This window comes from Borostomias antarcticus (assembly GCF_949987555.1).
Source record: "Borostomias antarcticus genome assembly, chromosome: 12".
NCBI lineage: Eukaryota > Metazoa > Chordata > Actinopteri > Stomiiformes > Stomiidae > Borostomias > Borostomias antarcticus.
The window spans coordinates 14432170-14450492 of record NC_140245.1 but is presented as its reverse complement, the minus strand read 5'-3'; the positions used below and the strand labels follow the sequence as shown (position 1 = coordinate 14450492).

Genomic DNA, 18323 nt, shown 5'->3' with positions numbered 1-18323 from the left:
CCCTCCCTCCTTTCCCCTTTTTTTGGAAGTACGGGAGAGATTCCATAGGAACAAAAACACTATGACATCCCACAATTTCAAGTTCCTCGTAGTGTAGTGGATTAAAGGAGAAGGCTCTTTTTCGACAACCTGGACCTTATTTACGGCAAATTATAAGACGTTTGACTCACCGAGATAACTTTGGTGTAATTCGGAGGCCTGTAGAATAAATTTAAAATCCAGTGTGAGCCAAGTATATCCATTAAATGGCGGCGGACGGGGCACCAAGAATGCAGCTTCTAAAAAAAAATATTTTCTGCCGAGAAACGGTTGTTTTCATCAATCTATTTTTATGAATCGCTAGTTGTGCTTCCATAGAACGAGGGATTGTTGTGATTTTCACATGCCTATTTACATCTGAATCAAGCCGTACAAGGTACAAAAGAGGAGATTTCCTAAATTTGACTTTAAATATAGTTTCCACTAGAGCATGAATGGATTGCCAGAAGGGTTTGATCTTTGAGCAGAACCAAAACATGTGGGGATAAGGGTTAGGTTAGGTTTATATGGGGATAAGTCCCCAGAGTTTTCTTACATTTATTGCATGAAGAAGAATACTCCTGGGATATCTCATTGAGGCGAACCGGAGTTAGAAATGTTTTAAAGAGAAACTTGTAATTGTGTTCAGAACTCTGGGGGACTGTGAGGATGGGTTTACTCTTGAGCATATCTGCATCCATGTTTCCTGATCTATATTTAGGTTCAGATATTTTTCCCATATTCTTTTCAGAGGTTGGAAGGAGGAAAACACTCTACTGCTTAGAATCTTGTAGATCTTCGAATCGATTTTCATTGTAAGTTGTGTTCTAAAAATGTGTTTTTCTACATCATCTATATCAAATCGGAAACTGTTTTTCTGAATCAAAGATTGCTGAAAATGTCTTAGTTGTAGGTAGTTGATAGAGGAAAGACCGTATTCTTCCTACCGTATACTTCCTTCACCTCTGAAAAGGATTTCATAACAGTGTTCCTAAATAAACAACCCAAGTTAATGACACCTTTGTTGGTCTAATTATGTAAACCAATCCTACTTAGGCTCGTTGGAAAGTCAGGATTAAATGAAAGAGGTGAAAGTACAGATATACATTTATGAAGTCTGCAATATTTCTTACAATTATACCAAGCTGATAAAGCACTGTCAATAACAAAAGATTTCTCAGACCCTGAAGAAGGATACTTATTTATAAATGGAAGAGATTTCAAAGGAGTTGGAAAGCTGAAGGATAATTTTCTGGGTTTCCATAGAGATTCTTCATAATCCTGAAACCATTCAGTTATATGTTTAATTTGAGCAGACCAGTAGTATAGCTCAAAGTTAGGGAGACAAGACCCTCTTCCTTGCAAGGTTTACATAGAGTAGACAGAGAAATCCGTGCTTTTTTAAGAAAGTTTGACAATTCTGTATTTAACTCTTTCAAAAAATAAGTTTGGGATGGGACAAGGAGATGAAAATAGATAATTTAATCTTGGCATTAAATTAATTTTAACTACATTAATCCGGCCAATAAGTGCATTTTTCTTTATGAGGTATATCATTATATTTAAAAAGGTTGGTCAACACTAGAAAGATAAAAATGCAGATAGGTAAAGCCTTCACTTGAACAAGATGTTAATCCGTGTTCAGTAGCTAAAGTATTTTGCCCTCTGACACAGAAGTGGAGACATCCATTGCTACGGGCCTGGCTGATATCTTGGAGTGGATGGTGACACACCACCTCAAGCTCCACCTGGACAAAACTGAGCTGCTGTTCCTCCCGGGGAAGGGCTGCACGCACCGTGACCTGGCCATCACCATTGGCAACACATTGGTGACGCCAACATGGACTGCAAGAAATGTATGTGTGACCCTGGATGACCAGTTGTTGTTCTCGGCACATATCACATCCATTACACGTTCTTGTAGACTCCCACTCAACAACATCAGGAGTATTTCCCCTTTACTCACTGACGAAGCAGCATATGTGCAATCCAGTTTCGTCATCTCATGCCTGGACTACTGCAACTCCCCCCAGCTTCAGCCATTAAGCCTCTGGAGCTTGTCCAAAAAGTTGCAGCTCGCCTGGTGTTCAACCACCCCATGTTCTCCCAAACAATTTATCTTCTCCGTTTTCTACACTGGATCCTTATAGCAGCTCATATCCAGTTTAAAACTCTGGTACTATAGCCTCAGGGCAATGAAAGGAATAGCCCCATCGTACCCCCTACAACCCAGCCCGACCACTATTGTCTGATGCCTCGAAGCGATCGGTTGCCCCATTATTCCGAGGCCCCTGTGGTCGATAGACCTGGTCACACAGCTCTTTTCGGGCTTGGCCCCGCAGTTGTGGAATGAACGTCCCACTGACCTCAGGACAACAGCGTCCCATCTTTTGCAGCAGGCTCAAAACTCACCTTTTCAAGAAGTACTACCCAGACCCTTCCTCTTAAAGGAGAATGCTCTTTTTCGACAACCTGGACCGTATTTACGGCATGTTATAAGACGTTTCACTCACCGAGATAACTTTGGTGTAATTCGGAGGCCTGTAGAAGAAATTTAAAATCCTGCGCGAGCCAAGTATATCCATGTACTGGCGGCAGACGGGGCACCGAGAATGCAACTTCTAAAAAATGTATTTTCTGCCGCGAAACGGTTGTTTTCATCAATCTATTTTTATGAATTGTTAGTTGTGCTTCCATAAAGCAAGGGCTTGTTGTGGTTTTCACATGCCTCTGTTATATGATCTTTAGAAACGTCTTTACAAACGAAATAAAGCTTCCCCACTTTCTCCAGCACGCATGCGCACAGTGCGCAGACTGGCTATTCTCCGTCTGTAGGCCACACTCTCGGCTCACATTCTCTACGCTATGATCAGCTTCCATCATATTCTAAGTTATCTTCTATATCCTCAAAATCTGATAAATATTCAGCCATATTGCACACAATATTCCAGGCACCAACAAGCCGATCGTAGCGTAGAGAATGTGAGCTGCGAGTGTAGCCTACAGACGAGTGCCCCCCCCCCCCCCCCACACACACACACACACTCTCAAGGTACGTACAGCTGATCTTACCATTCTCTGCAGGGTCTTGCGTTTCTGAGAGCTGTTGTTCCCATGGTGATATTCCCAGTCAAGATGCTCTCGATCGTGGATGAGTAGAAGCTACATTAAATCTGGTGGGACACTGAATTTCCTCAGTTGTCTGAGGTGGTACAGTCTCTGACATGCTTTCCTCACCACAGTTTCTATGTGTGTTGACCATGATCTGGATGCCAAGGTACTTGAAGCTGTCCACTCTCTGTACAAGGGTCCTGTTGATGATTAGAGGGGTGTAGTTCCTCTCCTACTTCCTCCCAAAGTCCATGTAGCAGTCTTAGGGTTAGAACTATGGAAATATGACTATGACTAGGTACAATCTATAATTATACCGCGGTTATCACAAATATGAAGGAATATGGATTTAATACATTAAATCAACTCGTATGGGGCACCACCCTTTTCTGTACAGGGAAACAGATAGCCTTCATTAATAGTCTAATTTATCAATCTCAAGGACCTCAAGGAGGTCTTGACTCAATCAAGTGACCTAAAGATCAGGTGATGACGCTAGGACGTGATCAAAGGTTAATAATATTTATTGAAGTTATACTAATCAATTAGCAAAATAATATTAAAACACAATTCAATAATAGATGTGTAAACAAATGTGGCAATATGAAAACACAGCAGAAATGAAAAGGATGATGTCAGATTATCACTAAGTCCTCTAAGCTTAAACAACACTTGGCATCACACTACATCAAAATAGAATGCTGGATGGCCCCCTTGCGGGTAGTGTTTAGCGAGGTGTCCGGAGATGTTGTTTAGCTCAAGGAAGTGAAGAAGCACGTAGCTGATGGTCGGTTGGTTTGATGTCGGGTGTAGCGCGCCTGCGCTCCCGTTGAAACAGTGATGGTAGACCAATGTTGCATGAATGTTGAAGTTCACAGAGGTTAGAATTCAATTTCAGCATTGCTCGGTGTACAGCAACTGAAATGTTTTAGAGTTTCAAAGTTGCAAATGTCTCATTCAAAACCTGCTCTTGCCAGAGGTGGATCATTTGAAGAGTTTGTGGAAATTCCTAAGACCCTGGTGTTGACTACAGTGATATTAGCTAGCAGTTCAGCAATTCCACAGATACAGATTGACTTTCATCAATCCGGCACAAGCTTGGATCCAGGGGTTACGTGCTACTTGGAGAACACAGAACCTGAGACAGTTGAGAGAACTTGAGAGAGAGAGAGAGAATCTGTCTGGTCCCTACTTAAAAAGGGCCAGAGATTGAGGTGTGTCCTGTTTGCATAGACAGGCACCGATTGGTCACATAGAGTGACCCCCGCTCCCATCATAAAAGGGGAGCCAAAATCCTCTTGGGAGTCTGGAATCATCAAATATCCCTGTTATGGTTTCAACATTATATTACATTTCCCCAACATGCATAATCAACTGATTCATGATTTTAGCTTCAGATTGATACCAAACATTGCTAGGTTGATTTAGCAGCATAGAACCAGTTATTTACAACACACAGTAACACTTGGTTACAAATATAATGCATTAATACCCATATTTTATTCCCGGGGCTTATTCTCGTGGTGGTTGCATCACATAGTTGGCAGAAAGTAATTTCACTTTATTAAAGAAACAAGAAAGAGAATGTAATTCCTTTGTCTCACTGTGTGAGTCTGCTGTTGAGAGGAATGTGTGCTCTGGGTTTATTACCGCGGGGGATGGGGAGAGCAGGATGTCTCGGGCCTGAAGATCTTTATCAGGCGTCACCAACATCCCAATCAGTGAGATGATCTCACAATATGGTTTGCAGAATATTTGTCATGTCCATAATCTGCCACATCCGCCAGCATCTCTTTTGTCTTACTGACATTCAAATGGAGGTTGTTTTCCTGGCATCACTTGATCAGGAGCCTCACCTCCTCCAGGCCTGTGTCGTCAGCAAACTTGACGATGGTATTAACGGCCAATGCCGTTAATATAGTAAACACACTCCAAAAGTGGATAATCGTGTAGTGCCTGGGGATGATATGTTGCAATGATCTGCAATGGAATGTTATACGCTTTAAATCGCCTGATTCCAGACAGGTTGAGGCAATAGTGTGGTCATATAGCCAGTAGGTCTTCCTGCAGTGGGCATACTCATAACAATAGTAAGAACTTGGAATGAACCTTATCAAGTATACAGAACCACATTTACTTGTGTTTCATGTGCTTGTGTTCTCGTATGCCAATGCTCATCACTGATGTTTGTTCAGTTTTATTGTGCAGGTCATTTTGCAGTATCACTACATGTTTAATGTACCTTGGATAATGATAGGAAACTGCATACTGCAATGGTTTGTACCAACAATATGCACAGTAGCCAGGAGGTTATACTTTAATTAACTTGGCTGTGTCACAGGTGTGTGTGTGTGTGTGTGTGTGTGTGTGTGTGTGTTTGAGCTGAAAATGCAAACTATATAGCCTACATGAAAGGGATGGGATGTGCTGAGAGCAGATTAAATTGTAGTCTAGTTAAATGTATGAGTAGGCTACTTGTGGATCTTGATAGGCCCTATCTATATTATGTAGGCCCATATGATATGTTTTAGTTATGGATATTCACATGTTTATTTACAGAATATAGATGTGTCCATTCTGATGACTATGGGATATAAGGTGCTGTTGTGCTGAGTCTGAGTATAGTATTTTAGGACACCACAATGACTTGTAGAATCATGACTATAAATGTGAAATGTAATTGGAAATGATACAAATATTCTTGTATTTATTATAATTATTATTTCAAGCTTAGGGTGTCTATAGAATTGATGTGAATGCAATCACCTCTGACTTCTCATTAATTCAGCCCTTGCGAACATGGGCACACGCCAATCTGGCCTACCTACGACTGCATTCCCACATTCTTAAATCCTGTTCATAGATAAGAACAAATCCCAGATAAGAAACCATTCAGGAATGCCAGAATTGTCCCTGGAACTTCGTAAGTGGAGTTAAGAAGAAATTTCTAATAAACTTTTTCTTAACTGCATTCAGGAATGAGGACCATTGTTTTTCAGGGATTTATTGTGTTTTGTCCCGATCACGTATTCATTATTTGTCATGCATGGATCTGAGTCTCTAGCTCATGGGTTCCCAAACTCCATCAATGTGGGCCTCCCCTCTGAAAACAGTGACAAACCCGTGCCCCCCAACCCCCCAAATTTGTCCATTTTGCAAGGCAGCGTTAGCTAGCCTACGTTACACTCCAACTTAAGTTAGCTCGGTGGCACCTGCTGCTAGTTAACATTATGACGTTTTCGCACAATACATTCATGCCTGCGGGGGAAGGCTCTCTCTGCACTATCCATAAATTTAGTATACATCTCTCCCAGTATTTATTTCGATGTTCTGACCTTTAAAATAACGTTTCATTCATAAAAACCATAGACATAAAAAAATAAAAAATAATTCAACCATCCCTCCGCGCCTCCGCTGAATTTATTGTATTTGGGCCTCACAGTTTGGGAATGCCTGCTCTACCTGATCAGCAATACTTGAAGAATGTCTAAGGATTCCTACACTTCAATGAGTTAGGATAGAACAAGTTAGACAAATATCACTGTGCATACCTAATTCATACGCTCTTATGTTGACATGAAATAGATGTACTCGTTTCTGTGGGTGGCCTGAACATTGAGCCTTTTTGACTTCAACCACGGAGTTGCTGAAATATTAACAGGCACTAGGATTCATAGGCACACAAAAAATAAAAATGTCCTCAAAGTGAACATTGTTTTGCACTTTGCTAAATGTCACATCCAAGGTCTACAAGGGCTCTTCTTAAACCTCTCTAGGGATAGAATCCCAGTGTTGTGAGCTGAGTCCACACGCCCTGCCTGTCCACCCAGGAGGGCTTGTGAGCAGCCTTCCATACATCAACTATGATGGGTCTGGGAATGGACCAGGACAGCCAGGGAAGCACCCGGGAGATTGGAAATGAACGTTGTGCGGTGAGCAGTGGAGAGGGAATTATACGCCCATTGTTGTGCAGTAATTAAGTACTGTACTGTGGATAAGCAGGGTGGGAGCTACACAACAGACTTGATTTGCATGACAAAAAAATTGAAAGACTCGACATGCCACTTGGGTGGAACATGAGTGACTATGGCAGAGAGCCATTATTCAGCATGGGTCTGAAACGAACAAGATGATATGCATGTGTCTGTGCGTGTGTGTGTGTGTGTGTGTGTATGTGTGTGCGCATTTTCAACTTACACAAAAGAGTACTTATAGTGTACTGTATATTTTGTGTGAGTTTACTTGGATAGACATTATAGATAGTTAAGTACATTCAACTAAGCATGACATGTACTGTGGATATCACAACATGGAATCAAATTAGCCATTAATGAAGTAATGGTGACTCATTCGGCGACCTTTGGTGTTTGCGTAAAAGCACTTTTCTATTGCATCAAAATAGACTAGATTAATCAGCTCTTGAAGTGGGATGTGTGTAACAATGCTAACATTTAGCTTTATGAGACCATCCTGATCTCACAAGATCACTTTCAGTTTCTCTGCTCATGTCAGTCTGGGGATACTTACCTTGACAGACTACTGTACGTTCCTTCAGCCAATCAATGTAACACAACTTTTGCCAAATCCAGTCGGAAGAACGAGAAACTCCACTAGTGCATACTCTTGTTCTTGCTTACTTTTTGTTATTGAGTCTGTTTCTGTAATAACTGCACTTATGGCTGTGTTTACTGTATTATATTAATGTTAACATTACTACTCGTTGCTTTGGGAGACTGTTTTACCAGTGGCCTGTATTTCATTTTCATGCATAAACTACGGGAACCAATCAGTGGTTACATTCTACTGGGGGGCAGAATAGCAGTCAGACCACAGTCACTGATTGTCTTGGTCAAAAAGTAATCAAAAGATAAATAATTTGAGATAGCTGGAAGTCCAGACTTATCTGCAGAGAGAAACTGCAAGTGAAATCGATCAGGATGGTCTGACAAGGCCAGCTAACATTAGCCATGCCATTAAACACATCTGATTAGTCAAAGTTTGCAATCGTACCAGGTTTGCAGTGCCTCAATTCTTTATTTACACTTCATCAAATTATAATCTGTTCATAGCCTGTACAGCACAAAAGGCACACCAAAACAAATATGACTAAGTATATACAAAATATACACAATAAATAATTCTAATTATTCTAAAAAATGTGTTTACATCAAACTTACACAATAAAATAAATGAGCTGAATGTAGATGCTGAAGCATAACCATGATGCGAGTTACTGGTCAGATTTGTGAAATGACACGAATGCAATCACACACACACACACATCCACACACAAACACACACACATGCAAACACACACACACACACACACACACACAGCTGGTATATACAGGAAAAAAGGAAACATGTTTTTCATACATCAGTGGCTATGCTCCTTCAAAAATATGAACAAGCAAAAACAGTGTTGATCAGCAGTATGTTGATTGTCATGCACCATCTTTTAAACGGCATTTGATTAGTGCAATGTATTTTATACAACACACACATACATACATACATACATACATACATACATACATACATACATACATACATACATACATACATACATACATACATACATACAATGTATATTTACTTTGACTGTATACTGAACCTTTAAGTGCTATAGTACTGGATTCAATTGGTATTAACAGTTCAGGTTATTCCATAAATGCCCCAGACCGTGAGAATACAAAATAAATATCCAGATAATGCAAATTATATATCTGGTAAAACACACAACAAAAAGCAAATAACCATTGTTACCCAAAAAACATGTTGGCATGGTTGTTGACTGTATGGCACACTGAGCATGCTGAATAGGGCGCACAATTGTGACAGCCTGGCATTGCTGATGGAAAACCTCTACGTCTGCCAAACATCATACATGACGTGATTACAAATACCCTGCAGTGCATTTCTGTCCCAAACTTCCAAAGTTATACATTTGGCAAACATATATATCATCAGCTACACAAAGTGCTGTCTATAGTTTAACAGGTAACAAGAAAATAGATTATACATTCTGTACTACAAATAAACTGTGCTGCGTGTGTTTCCAAGAATGCTACGGATCTTTTGTACGTTGTGAAAATGTACAAGGGAAATTGGACAAGGCACTTGTCATTTTAAAATTACAACCAATATTTGTTTCCTTTTTTTATTACTCAGTTAAATGTAGTTTGATGCTCCAGCACCTCTAAATAATCTGGCTCAGTGTGTAAATTAGCTTTGAGTTCAAAGTACTCGTTCTTAGTTTGCTCAACCATGACCTTGTGTGGTCTAGAATACATGAGTGTTTCCATTAATTTCAGCTCCTCTTGATGCCCTGGGAGCTGCATCTCACCAGCTGGTTGCAGCTGGGGCATATTTTTCCTGAGGTATTCCCTAATGCTGAGCTGCTGCAGCTCTCTCTCCCTCTCCAGCAAGTTCTTGTAAAGGGAGTTTGTGTCCCCGCGGGTGACGAACTCTGTTGGACACTCGGCTTTCATGGCCCTGAACTTCACATTGGAGCCCGTGAGAGGGGATGTGTTCTCTTTCTCCATGATGCTACGGCAGACATGCTTGGGGGGTTCCTCAAGGTCGTAGTCCTGGTCCGATTCCAGTTCTTTGTGCTGCGCGCAGTAGGTGGGGTTGCGGCAGACCTGGATGATGGGGCTGTGTGAGCGTTCCTCGTACACAGTGCCCCCGGTCCTCTGCGTCAGCGTGTGGTGGGTGGTTTTCTGGCCGTACATGCTGTAGTGAAGGTGGATAGGGCTGCTGTTCTCCCGCGACTGCTCAACCACCTGCTTTTTTTTTGCTCTTCTCCGTCGACGGTGCACGATGAACACTACCATCCCTGCTGAACAGAAGATGATGGCGAGGAAGAGGGCCAGCAAGCTCAGGATGACGACAGAGAGTGGAACTGTGTCTGTAATGGAGCTGAAGAAGTCCCTCGAAGCCGGGTCTGGCCCCAGAGTGGTTGACACTATCTCTCCGTCGCCAGGAGATAACGAGTGTAAAGTCACCAGGCCGGGACACAACACCTCATGTCTCAAGGCTCTCAGCTCGGCTGTGGCGATTTTATGCGGGGTGTGACACAAAATGGAGCCCATAACTGTGTCCTTTTTAAGCTTCTCCACCCACTGTTTAAGACTGACTAAATCGCAACTGCAATCCCATGGGTTATCCTCCAAATAGATCTGTTCTAAAGAATCGAGCTGGTCCAGGACATTGCTTACCGGTAGGTGCATGAGCAGATTCTTCCTCAGATTCAATTTGTTGAGGGGAACATTGCGGAATATCTGTGGGGGTAGAGCACTAAGGAGATTGTTGTTCAAAGATAAGAGCTTGAGATTTGGCAAAGCATTGAATGCACCAGGAGCTATTTCTTTGATGATATTATATTCCAAATACAAATATTCAAGGTTGTGGAGTCCAACGAACATGGTGGGGAAGAGCTTTTCAATTCTGTTGCCATTCAGGTATAGTTTTTTCAGATTGCTTAGGCTGAGAAATGTTTCATTGTCAATGTAATCAATGCGGTTGTTTGCTAAATTCAGCAACTCTAAACCGTCGTACGTGACAAAATCATATTTTAACAGTCTCTGGATCATATTCCCTGTCAAGACAAGTTTGGTGGGGCTTTTCTGAAGTATTCCAATATCTGAAATCCTCTGAATCCCTCTGTCCTGACAATGCATCAAAAACCCAGCAACAGGGTGATTGTGACAAGAGCACTGCTCGACACAAGGGCCCTCAGGAATGTGAGCTGGGGTTGGAATCTTGGCATCATCCTTGGCATCCATTTGTTTGGGAATCTGAGCCCCTTTGGAAGACGGCGTGACGACCATGTCCAGGGACTTGGATGGCTCCTCCAGGTTGATATCGGCGTGGGATGGGCAGAGGACGTCACGTTTGACTTTGGCCAGGAGGGAGCCCTTGAGATGATGTGGGCCACTGCATACCACCTCCCCGAGGGCAGACTGGGCCCTCATGTTCTCCATCCAGATCTTCAGATGGAGGATCTCACAGTCACACACCCAGCGGTTGTCCTCCAGGAGGAGCTCCATGATGCGTCCGATGTGCTCCAGGAAGCCCACGTATGGTAGTGTCTGTAGCTGGTTACCGCGCAGGTCCAGGTGGGTGAGTGGCACGAACCGGAAGATGTTGGCGGGGAGAAACTCAATGGAATTGTCGTTGAGGATCAGGACTTTGAGACGGATGAGCTTGTTGAACGCCCCCGGTTCAACGACATGGATGAAATTTGTGTCCGCTTGGAGAAACTCCAAATTTACCAGGCCCTGAAAAGTATCCTCCTTCAGTGTGACAAGGAAATTGCTGTTGATGTGGAGTTTCTTCAGTAAGCTGAGTGCACTGAAAACCCCTGGTTCTATCTCTTGTATGCTATTGGCCCCAAGATGCAGTGACAGGGCGTTCTTAAGTCTCTCCATGTCTTCTGCGCACAGTTCCACCAAATCATTTTTGTAGAGATTCAGGTGGAAAGGTACAGCCGACGGCACTTTGATTTGAGAGATGCTGCTGATGTTTCTCTGTTCACAGTTAAAATGCAGGATGCCATCTTTTTCTTCACAGGTACACAACGAGTCACATGATTCGCTCAGAGACGCCTTGGAAGGCTGGATGTCTTGGGAACTAGCAGCAGCAAAGAACAGGCTGAGGAGAATGATGCAGGGCATCATTTCTGTCTGGAGTGTCTGCAGAGAGAGAGAGAGAGAGGGGGGGGGGTAGCGTTATGAGAATGATTTGGAAAAACATGTACAGCCTATATGAATTTTTAATGTGCATTACTAAAACTGGTTTATGTTTATTTAAGTCAAGGTGTATATCAATACAATATCTGTCTGTATGTACCCCATAAATGTACAACAATTCAGAACATTTCAGATTTGAATGCATGGGACTGCAGATTAAAATTAAATTAAATTTAAGGAAGGTGTTATATGCATGACAGGCCACACTAAATATTGGAGGGAAGTGGAGATGGTGTTGTAATCATACATAAAACATGCTTGTTCTTGTTTACATAATCACAATATTCCATGTCAGAGATCATGTAAAGATCATGATCTTCAAAAAACAACCAGAAAACGTGTGTATATCCTACAGTAGATACTGTGTTTTAAACGTGTATTAACAGATGTGTTTGTTCCATTGTGATGTTGTAATCATAGCATATATTGAGACTTCCTTCAACCACATTTGATAACAGCTTACTCTGCAGGTCGAGTGTGTTGTAGACAAGTGTGACAGGCCTGTGGATAAGATGCAGTGTTTGACAGCACCAGGGCTGCATCACTGTCAGGAAATTACACTGATCAAATACTGAACACTGTCTAACTCATCACGGCTAGGATGGGGATACAAATACACACATACAGTATGAAGTAAAAAATAATAATAAAAAAAATAAACAGGACACTTGAAAAACGACAGGGTGCATCTGACAGCATAATGGGGTAAAAAACAATTCCCCTGGCCCAATCCTATATTCAGAATCGAATGGGCTTCTCTTGGCAAGGCAACCACGCAATTCAATTAGAGTCCAGTGAAGCCTTGTAATATCTGTTCATGCATGTTAACTTGAGTCGATACATCGGCAAGCCATCACTGTTCTTGAAGGAGATCGCTGAAGAACACCTAAGGGAATGTCAAATACTGTACTGAAGAAGAAGAGAAGCTAGAGCCCAGTAATAGAATGTGTATCGCTCATGGCCTGCGGCCTTATAATATACACAATGAGCCTTGGCCAGTTATCGGCGCACAGACAGGCCATTCACTCTCTAATCTTTCATGTCTTCCTTTTCTTCCAGCGCCATGGCTCCCAGTGCAAGTCCTCACAAGACCGGAGGTCCCTGGCTGTGGCGGCCTGCCCCCCCACGCACGCCTGAGGGGCTAATAGAATGTCAATTAGGTGTGGTTTATTCCCGTAAACACTCTATACCCCAGCTCTCCGTATCACTAATGCTGAATAAAGAAATCTCCCTGTTTCCATCAGCGAGATACCATGCACTGTAAACTATTTTGTCCATTGAAATCTATCAAATTAGCGGTGAGCGATGCATCTAATACTGAGCCTCCACACTCAGTGCAGCGCAGATGTTGCCCATGGCGCCCGGTGGAGTCGCCGTGACGACTGGGGAATGGCGGTCACTGAGACCGAAGCCGGGATCTCACTGCTCTGTCCAAGACTGAGCAGGGCTTGGTTTTTTCATGGTTATCTCTGTACACATTGGACACCAGATACTGCAGTGTGTTCCTTCAGAACGGTGAATAGGAAATGTGTTGTTGCTCTATATCTGGATGCATCCTACAGCCAAATACTTGAATAGTCTTTGTCCTGGCCTGCTGGGGAGGCAACACCAGGTCTGGGGAGACAAACAGACTGAACAAGCTGGTGAGGAAGGCCAGCTCTGTCGTGGGGCAACAACTGGACAGCCTGGAGGCTGTGGTGGAGAGAAGGATCAGGGACAAACTGAAGTCCATTCTGGACTACACCTCCCATCCCCTCTATGACGATCTGTGGCAGATGGGGAGCACCTTCAGCCATAGGCTCCTCCCACCCAGGTGCAATACAGAGCAGTTCAGACGCTCCTTTGTGCCAGCGGCCATCAGACCCCTGATCCTGAGTGTTCCTGAGTGTTGTGTATGTATGTATGTATGTATGTATGTATGTATGTATGTATGTATGTATGTATGTATGTATGTATGTATGTATGCATGCATGCATGCATGTATATTTGAGCATTATTGTACATATATCTATACTGAATGTATGTATGTATGTATCCTACTGTATACATATGCATACTGTACTATATATATATATATATATATATATATATATATATATATAGTTGTTGTAATTTTTCTTATAATTTAATCTATGAATCTATTATGCATATTATCTATTACGCTGTACTTTTTCCATTGCTGAAACTCCAAATTTCCCCCATGGTGATTATTAAAGAATCTTATCTATCTTATCAACTTCCTGAGTTTTTTTTTCTACTTTTCATGTGAATATGCTCCTACAGTAGTGCTGCCCTAGCACAAACAGACCACACAATTAACTAATGAGCAATTAGAGAAGCACTCTAAGCAGTTTTTAAAATATATATTAGAATGGAACATCCCTAATTGTAGATAGCATGGTCCAATTACATCTTAATTTCTCCTTACCTCTGCTTCTGCTTAAATGCTTCATGTCAAATGCAGTGTGTCTCTCTCAGGCTATTGACTGTATTTCTGATCAGATGTCAAAAGCCACCCTAGGGCCTTCCTTTTTCTCTTCATGCATCTGACTACTGATGTCACGCCACCAGCCCATCAATTAGCATATCCATGCCATGTCAGGGAGGTATCACCAGCCATGTTAGATCATGTCAGCTGTGAGTCAGCTCCAGTCACTGGTTAGGCCCAGCTAACAGCTGACCCCTGGTGAGACAGGCTTGTATAATGGGGCCTGATAGACTAAACACCTCCGTGAGCACACATGGCTACAACAGACATTAGCGGTTCTTATCCGTACTGTGTTCTCTGCTGGTGGGGCCTCCTGGTTTGATAGCGAGCATATGCACGACAAGCTAATAATAGCGACACTACAGGGGACACACAAATCCCTCTGTGAAAGCATTTTGGAAGGCAGTTTGGGTCTGTTTAACTAATTTGATGTGATTACTTCACAGGAATTAATGGCCAGATCCCCCAAGTGATATTAATCATGTATTTTCAAAGGCAGACATCTGCAGATACCAGATGTACCTTTCAGAGGAATTGAACGTTGTCTTGGTAACGTTGTCTTTCTGTCCCTCCTTCATGTTTTACTCCAGAACCCTGACATATTTGAAGTGTACTAAAAAAGACAGACACAATGGAACCGCTCAAGTAGTCCCTAAGTATGCAGACTAGGAAAACTGCGAGGCAAACTTGAGCAAGTGCACCTCCAACATTTGGAAGTAGTCCATTGGTGTACAGGGGAAACAGAAGTAATGTATTTCTAGTTTTCCTAATGTATTAACTATCCTGCTCTCAGCCATTCTCCAGGAATTATCTGAAAAGACCGTTCTAGGATCTGACACAGACAGACATAAGAGAGGAGCCATGACTTTTCTTCTCTTTACGGTGGTCACAGACCTACATAGTCTGATATTACTGAGCCAATGAAATTAAACTGAGCAAAACCATAAAACCAGCCCAGCTACTTTGCAAGACCACTCGTGTCTATTAGCATCACATTGATGATTAATAATTGTGTTCCATTTTCAAGTATGCATGGGGGAAAAACAACATAATTAACACAGCATGGACAAACGCCAACTGCTATTATGAAACAACTACTGTATCTGGAGTCTCTACAAGTCTGCACCCCTAAGCATTATAGGTTCACAACACAAGCCAAGATCAAAGGTTTTGTCGGTACTGGTTAACACAAAATAAGCGATGCTCATATATCAACAATCCCTGTGTACACATGAATGACATTAACACGCTCCACAGCCAGACCAGAAATCAACAACTATGATTTGCAGCTGAAAGGGTCAATATTAAGCTACTGGAAGTGTATCATTACACAAGATCTGTCTCTTCACAGATAAGATCTGTCTCTTCACAGATGTGAACCGCATGGTTTACCTTACTGCTTATTTCGTTACATTATCGTGACATAAGTGTTTCCCCACTTAGTGAGGACCGGCAGCAGAACGTAAGAGGTCATTACAGCTGCATACCAGGTGCAGTGCTCGTCTCTGAGACATCCGTGATGCTCCACTTCATTTTGAAGCAGGAGTGGAAATTACAGTCCAAGGGCCGCACAGCTGTACTGTGATCCCTGGTAGAGCACCCTGCAATGTCCCTGGGCCAATTAACCGAAAGACATTTCCCTGTCCCCCTCGTAGTGTTGGACGTAATGTGATGTTCCTGCCCTACTGGAATGCCACTGCACCCGCATATCCACGGTGATGGGATGTGGGTATTACAGCACTCACAGTTCCACGGACCATTGGATGATAATTATTTAAGTTGCCCACTCAAGGCTATAGAAAGGTCACTCCTTGTTCTTTCCAACTCTTCTAATGTGTGTGTGTGTGTGTGTGTGTGTGTGTGCTGGAATATATTTGACTAGGACAACTTAAATTCCCAGTGATCAGTCTATCATTGGTCAAAGTAAAAAGAATGAGCGTGGTGAACAGATGCAAAAGTGACTTTGTTCTCATTGGGAATTCACATTAAGGCTAGCGTATGTCTACTCTATGGTTGAGTAGCATCTCAGAAATATGGTAGGCATATAGACAATAACTGATACACATTTTGAAATAGGCTACCTTGCGCGTTAACGACATAACCGTCTTTACTGCATTGTGGGCTAAAAACCTAATTCACCCAGATGCTCGAAAAACACCTCGGTTCCGTTACCATTACCAATGACCAAACGGGGGTGTTTGGGATGGTCAACATTATTTCATATGTTAGAATACTTTTGGATACAAACTAGCCGATGCCTTGATAAGACCACCGTGCAACCTCTTGAGATGCGCGGCTAGATTGCAGCCCGGGCTGGCAATGCGCCAGGTGCGCGTGAGGTAGCGTACGTAGATGAACCTGCTTACTCCTCCAGGAACAGCTTGTATAGGCTATTTTATCTTTAGTGCATTTTAGTTACATGATGGACGATAGGCTACACATCTTACAGCTATAGTTCATACGATAAATATGCAGGGGATTCGCACAACGCTCATTCGTGTCAGATGTATCCTTCACCCAATGTCGTTTAACGTAAACACAGAACTATGAGGTGGCCATAGCTTTAGGCATGGTCTTCCGGACGCAAGCATTTAAAATGTATGTTTTGAGAAAGAAGCATACTTCAGCCAGTACGAACATGCCCCGATCATACGGACACCTGGCTATGTCACTCACGAGAGGGATGGAAAGCGAGAGCTTGCCAACGCGTCTAAAACAGAGTGCAGACTGACAGTGTTTTTAATTAAACAAGAAAAGTTACAATGTGCCATTATGTTGTTCTCCTGTAATATTCCACTTACCCGTAGACCTAAGAGAGAGACTGTGGTTAGTCCAGAGGACGCTGGGGTTAAAGTGTCTGGTCCATTTGGAGGCGCGCGGATCCGACGCATTAAAGTAACCGCGAGCGCGTTATCTCAGTTCTGTAGTTTCACGCGCTCCGTTGAATGCATGTGTAAAGTTGAAATTGTCCTTCTCTTCGCGAATGCAGTGTTCTCGTTGGCCTTACAGTGTGCGTGATAATTCCTTAATGGTGCGTAGAGCTCTTAAACGTCGTCCGAGGTATTGGTTCTTTGGATGTAGCCCCCCACTTTATCACGTGTTTAATTTACTAATCAGTCGTCTTGGGAATGCGGATCCAGAGGCTTTGATCTAGCATTTGTTTTGTAAAAAAAAACTCCAAAACAAAACACTGTTCACAGTCAAAATGCAAGAGACCAGTTCATTTACTAATGAGGGATATGTTGGTCTCTAGGTCCCTTTCAATTAGCATGTAAGAAAGCTCCTGTGTAGTACTCTGTTCTGAGGCTCCTCCCACAGGGAAGCTAGAGTGGGGAGGGGAAGAGGTAGCTGTGGGCAGACACATTCCACCACACACGAATCATGACAGCAGGTCTGTAACAACAACACCTATGCTATTTTACACACGCACACATTTGCCAGTGGCGGCTGTGGCACAGCAGGGTCGGCGGTTCGAATCCCGCCTCCTCCTGTCCGCATGTCGAAGTGTCCTCGGGCAAGACACCGAACCCCAAATTGCTCCCAGCCAGCAGACTAGCATCTTGCATGCCAGCTGCCGCCATTGGTGTGTGTGAATGTGTGGCCATTGTAACGCGATTATTTACCATGCTCAGTGTAACATTAAAATCATGATGTACTGTACATTAATGTGAGCCCAAATTGGACTTGTGTACCCTGTGTTCTCCTTACACAACAACCGTTCTTCTTTGGAGTCCATCCAGCTATTCACCACTCTGCCTCTCCATTGACTGTCCACCATATTGGTCTCTATTATGGAGCCTATTGCCTGCAGTGAGATTCCTTCGTTGCTCCCACACACCATATGGGCTTGCTGTTCGGGTCAGTGATGCAGAGCTGTGATAAGCATCTGGGTCTTCTGTATCCCAGCCTGTATCACCACTTCCAGCTGATGGCCATGACAGTGGTGAGGCTGC

General features: G+C 42.8%; 1 protein-coding gene across 1 annotated transcript; it reads right to left on the bottom strand.

Annotated features, from left to right (window-relative positions):
• Window positions 1-9296: 9296 nt before the first annotated feature.
• slitrk6 (SLIT and NTRK-like family, member 6) lies at window positions 9297-11810 on the bottom strand (the record flags this gene model as incomplete). Its single annotated transcript, XM_084447097.1, has 1 exon — window positions 9297-11810. One exon carries the CDS (start codon window positions 11808-11810, stop codon window positions 9297-9299), a length of 2514 nt encoding a protein of 837 aa, XP_084303223.1.
• Between the last annotated feature and the right edge of the window lie 6513 nt (window positions 11811-18323).